General features: G+C 41.4%; 1 protein-coding gene across 1 annotated transcript; it reads left to right on the top strand.

The window, feature by feature from the left end:
* The first annotated feature begins 2498 nt into the window (after positions 1-2498).
* Positions 2499-5476, top strand: KLHL9 (kelch-like family member 9). The gene has a single exon (XM_004677692.2). The coding sequence runs from the start codon at positions 3018-3020 to the stop codon at positions 4869-4871; it is 1854 nt and encodes a 617-aa protein (XP_004677749.1). The 5' UTR covers positions 2499-3017; the 3' UTR covers positions 4872-5476.
* The last annotated feature ends 360 nt before the right edge of the window (positions 5477-5836 follow it).

Below are 5836 nucleotides of genomic sequence, written 5' to 3' on the forward strand. Positions count from 1 at the left end.
TTTTTTTTTTTTTAAATAAAAGCATTTCTTTGGCCTAAGGTGTCAACATATAGTGTAGCTCAAGTTATTGAGTAATACTTTTATGTTTCCTCCTAGTAAAAAGAAAAGTTCCAAGAGGGCTGGCACATTGTTTCCTTTTCATTTTTTTTTTTTAAGTTTTATTTATCTATGCATATAGAACTGGGGTACAAGCCAGAGGTGCTGGTGGGGGGGGAGTGAGAGGATTCACAGAAGACAGAGTGGCAAGCAGAACAAGCAGATCTACTGAAATACACTGCTGAGGGGGGCAGCGGGTGAGACAGGAGAGGTCTGCCACACTACGTGGGTCAGCTCCTCCCTGGCCAGGGATGGAACTTGTGCTGCAGTGGATGTGATAGCTTCATAGTGCTGCACCACCAGGGAGAGTCCTGGCTCCTTGTATTCTTTATTCATCTTTTGATCCAGAAGGCCAACATAGCCTCTGTGATTCAGACACTCAAATGTTACAGGGAGCTTGTATGAAATGAACTGCACCTTCATCCTTCAAAGGAGGTAGCAAAACCTATCTTGATATTTATTAAGAATGAACAAATGCAAGAAGACTGGTAAAGACTCTAAACAATAAAAAGCATAATTAAAAATAAATAGGTGAATCCTTTCATGTAATTAGTACAATGTATATGCTATCATACAAACTCAACAAAATTGTAAATAGGCTGGTGCAACTCATGAACTGAGAAGACTTACCATGTAGTTTCTTAATACAATCAATACATGTAAACATTTAACCTTTTCTCACAAGAACAGTAAAAGCCTGTTGTAATGACTTAACCATGTGGGAATATGATGAAATGTATCTGTTCATAACCATTGTTTCATTGAGAGCACAGGTCTTAGCTGTGATTTTAATCTAACTTGTAGCCTTGATAGTGAAGAGTCAGACCTCATGATTTCTTAATTTGACAGCTTCCTAGATAGCAACTCTCATCTTTTTTTTTTTTTTTTCAATTACAGTTTCCTTCTTAAAAGTTCTTCTTTATCACCATGAAGAAACCTTCATTGCTCAGGAGAATCTGTCCATCCCCAACTCTTGCACCAAGCAGGTAACCAAGACTTCCCAATGCTGATGAAGTCCACTGAAGAATTTCTCCAGGCCAGTGCAAGAAGTCTCTGTGTGGAAGAAACTGGAGCAGATCTGCTGGAGCATCTCATGGAGGAAAGCATTCAGAGCCTTCTGGACTTTGATGCCACCCCACAAAAACAGCAGAAAACAATGAGACCAGCTAAATATGCATTCGTAGGCCACTGCTTTAATACTTTATGACACAGTTATTCAGTGGGAATCTGAGCAACTGTTTTAAAAGACTTTTTAAAAAGTCCTCTATATCTGAGATCTCCAGGTAAAAAAAGATTGGTGGAGAACAGTTATTTTATTCTTTAGTTTATAGAGAGAGTATAATAAAAAATGTGTTATTAGTTTGTACATGCATAAAACTGCACTAAAAAGATTAACTTCAAACTGTGGGAACTGTGGCAAGAAATTGTGTCAAAATATATATTTATTTACAAACCCAAATTTAAGTTTACTAGTAATTTTTAAAATATCCATTAATAAAATATTCATACTAGAAAAAATCAGTAGAGAGGGAAATGCACAAACAATTCTGGTGACTGTATTGGGAAAGGAAAATTTTGTATCTTGAGTCCATATCCTACTGTTAGTATTTATCCAAAACAGGGAAATTCTTTGTCCAGATTTTACCAATTTAATAAGGATTATATGAACAATGATAGACAGGAAGGTATATATTTAATAGCAAATAATGCGCGTGGGACACAAGAGTAGGTATAGGCACTGGAAAATCGTGTAGTCATTTAACATCCCATGAATGGAAAACAACATGAAACCATGACTGCGAATGGAAATGCATGCAAAAAAATGAAAAAAAAAAATCAGGGCTTATTACTTACATCGTGTGATCACAATTTGCTGTTTAAGAGACACATGTCTCTTTTTAGGTACGTCAAAGAATGATCAAAAAAGTGAAAATACGAATCAAAGTTAATATATCAGATGACTACTGAATTGTATAGGATAAAAATTATCTAGTGTTTGATTAAAGGAAAAAAGGTTAAGCCTTCCCCTACACCCACACCCCTCCCCTCTTTGCGCAGCGTTTCTTTTTTCTATCTACAAAAGCGGCATTTCACGGTTACTCAAAAAAGCTAAAGCCAGAAGCGTACATCTTAAGGAAAACAGTCGGCCATTGTAAGGAGAGCTCAGTTGTCTTGAAACTGCAGGCTCAGCATAATAAAAGCGCGGCCATTCAGACCGATTTAGTCCTCGATCGCTGCCACCACTGGAGCCCGGGCAGCCGCGGCCCCCAGCCCCGCCTCTCCCATCTCCGGCTAACTTCCTCCCCGTCCCCCCCACGCCCGCCCACTGACGAGGTCAGGCGGCCGCGCAGCCGCAGTAGCTGCCCCGACCGCTCCTAGCCCGGGGGATCCTGGGACGAGGCCTTTCCGGAAGGACGGGGCTCAGCGTCCGCGGCTAGGCCGGTGTTCCAGGCACAGGCTGCGGCCGGTGTTCCAGGTCCTTGGCTCAAGACCAGTCTGTGACCGTGCCGACGCTCGGGTGACGACGGAGGGCGCAGCGCGCCACAGGCGGAGGTGCCCGGCCTCGCGGTCGAGGGAGCCGGGGAGCCGCGGTACGTGGCGGCGCCTCCCCCTTGGCCCGAAGCGGAACTGCCGGAGGAGCGGCAACGCTGGCCAGACGAGGTGAACTGGGTCACTTAACTGCCTTCAGGTGATGAATCATCCGCATAATTATCGGAATTGAAACCCGCAGCCCATTGTGGTCCGGCTCTGGGAGAGTTGTCGGTGGATGACTGACTAGGGTGTTCTCGGGGGCCGCCCTGTCCGCTTGCCCCTGCAGCGCGGAACCGGCGCTGCGGCCCAGCGAGAGTCCTCTTGACCGAGCGCTCAGGCTGTGACCGATTTCTCCAGCGCACGTCTTTGTGCCAGAGGAAGGCTTTCACATGAAAGTGTCTCTTGGTAACGGCGAAATGGGCGTCTCTGCCCATTTGCAGCCTTGCAAGGCAGGAACCACACGCTTTTTTACCAGCAACACTCATAGCTCGGTGGTTTTGCAAGGCTTTGACCAGCTTAGGATAGAAGGATTGCTTTGTGATGTGACCCTGGTACCCGGGGATGGAGACGAAATCTTCCCTGTCCACAGAGCAATGATGGCGTCGGCTAGTGATTACTTCAAGGCCATGTTCACAGGTGGGATGAAAGAACAAGATTTAATGTGCATTAAGCTTCATGGGGTGAACAAAGTCGGTTTGAAGAAAATCATTGATTTTATTTATACTGCAAAACTTTCTCTTAATATGGACAATCTGCAGGACACTCTGGAAGCTGCCAGCTTTTTACAGATTTTACCTGTTTTGGACTTTTGTAAAGTATTTCTCATATCGGGTGTCTCTTTAGATAATTGCGTGGAAGTTGGACGAATTGCTAACACCTACAATCTTATTGAAGTGGATAAATATGTCAATAATTTCATCCTGAAGAATTTTCCTGCATTGTTGAGTACGGGGGAATTTCTAAAACTCCCTTTTGAACGCCTGGCTTTTGTGCTTTCCAGTAATAGTCTTAAGCACTGTTCTGAACTTGAGCTCTTCAAGGCTGCCTGTCGTTGGCTAAGGTTGGAAGACCCTCGCATGGATTATGCTGCAAAATTAATGAAGAATATTAGATTTCCACTGATGACACCGCAGGACCTCATCAATTATGTGCAGACGGTAGATTTCATGAGAACAGACAATACTTGTGTGAATTTGCTTTTGGAAGCTAGCAATTACCAAATGATGCCCTATATGCAGCCAGTGATGCAGTCAGATAGAACTTCAATTAGATCTGACTCAACACACTTGGTTACATTAGGAGGTGTTCTGAGGCAGCAGCTGGTTGTCAGCAAAGAATTGCGGATGTATGATGAAAGGGCACAAGAGTGGAGATCCTTAGCCCCCATGGACGCTCCTCGTTACCAGCATGGCATTGCTGTTATTGGAAACTTTCTTTACGTTGTTGGAGGCCAGAGTAATTATGATACAAAAGGAAAAACTGCTGTTGATACAGTTTTCAGGTTTGATCCTCGGTATAATAAATGGATGCAGGTTGCCTCATTAAATGAAAAGCGTACATTCTTCCACCTTAGTGCCCTCAAAGGACATTTGTATGCAGTTGGTGGGCGAAGTGCAGCTGGTGAACTGGCCACAGTAGAATGTTATAATCCAAGAATGAATGAATGGAGCTATGTTGCAAAAATGAGTGAACCCCACTATGGTCATGCTGGAACAGTCTATGGAGGCTTAATGTATATTTCGGGAGGAATTACTCATGACACTTTCCAAAATGAGCTCATGTGTTTTGATCCAGATACAGACAAATGGACACAGAAGGCTCCAATGACAACAGTCAGAGGTCTACACTGTATGTGCACAGTTGGAGACAAGCTCTATGTCATTGGTGGCAATCATTTTAGAGGAACAAGTGATTATGATGATGTTTTAAGCTGTGAATACTATTCACCAACCCTTGACCAGTGGACACCAATTGCTGCTATGTTAAGAGGTCAGAGTGATGTTGGAGTTGCTGTTTTTGAAAATAAAATCTATGTCGTAGGTGGATATTCTTGGAATAACCGTTGTATGGTAGAAATTGTCCAGAAATATGACCCAGAAAAGGATGAGTGGCATAAGGTTTTTGACCTTCCAGAGTCACTTGGTGGCATTCGAGCTTGTACTCTCACAGTTTTTCCACCAGAAGAAAACCCTGGATCACCTTCTAGAGAGTCACCTCTTTCTGCACCTTCAGATCATTCTTAGGACTGAGGTGTAATAGTGCATTGTGGATGATCTTGTATTTTAATTCATACCTTAAATGATTGCTACAGTTATTAGATAAAAAGGTAGTTGGTGTTTGTGTTGTCATAGTCTGTTTATTAAATGGTTAACAGATGCATTCTGAAATGTTTGCAACATAGTCAGATGTTTTAACTTGTAAGAAAAAGATAAGTAGAAAATGTTAGATGTCTTTTTGTGGTGTTGTGTAAGTTAAATTGTAGGTGATTGTAGTACATTGTAATTATGTTCATTGTGCTTCAAAGTTGAAAGTTTTTATCTTTGGAAAACTTCAAAGGGAGGCTGCTTGCTTTTACCTAAGGTTATAAACAAAAAGGTCCTAAAGTATTTGCTCTCTCCCTTTTTTCATAGTTTTTTACATAGTTGCCAATTCATCCAGTTGTATGGGTACATTCAGAATATGTAGTTTCTTAGGCAGGCAGAAGAAATAATAGATGCAGAAATATTAATGGGAAAAAAGTATAGCCCTAAGTTAGAGTTTTACATCACTCTGGAAGAAGATAGAAAATGCACCTGTAGGCATACACATATACACTGGTACATCTATACACATGTATCATTTTAAAATGTATTGGCATTTCAGCTATAGTGAAATTGTTTTTAAATTTAAATTCTATTCTGTATACCAGCTATTTCTATTTAAATGGGAATTCGGTACCAGAGAATAAATGTCTATGTAGTTATACTGAGTTGACATAGATAAGGACGACGACATGGTAAATTGACAACCAGATGTGTCATTTGGCCAAATTATTACTTTTTCTCTGTATATTATGTTCTGTAGAGTGGCTTTTATACAAGTTATTCAGGTTTCAGAGAATTGCTCACTAAATTTAAAGTCTGCTATTTTCTGCCTTTTTGTTCAGTAACACAAAAAAGCAAAGAAAGAAATATGCTGAACAGAGTTGTAGGATTTAATGTTTAGTCTC

This window comes from Condylura cristata, unplaced genomic scaffold, assembly GCF_000260355.1.
Source record: "Condylura cristata isolate star-nosed mole 26May11 unplaced genomic scaffold, ConCri1.0 scaffold00006, whole genome shotgun sequence".
NCBI lineage: Eukaryota > Metazoa > Chordata > Mammalia > Eulipotyphla > Talpidae > Condylura > Condylura cristata.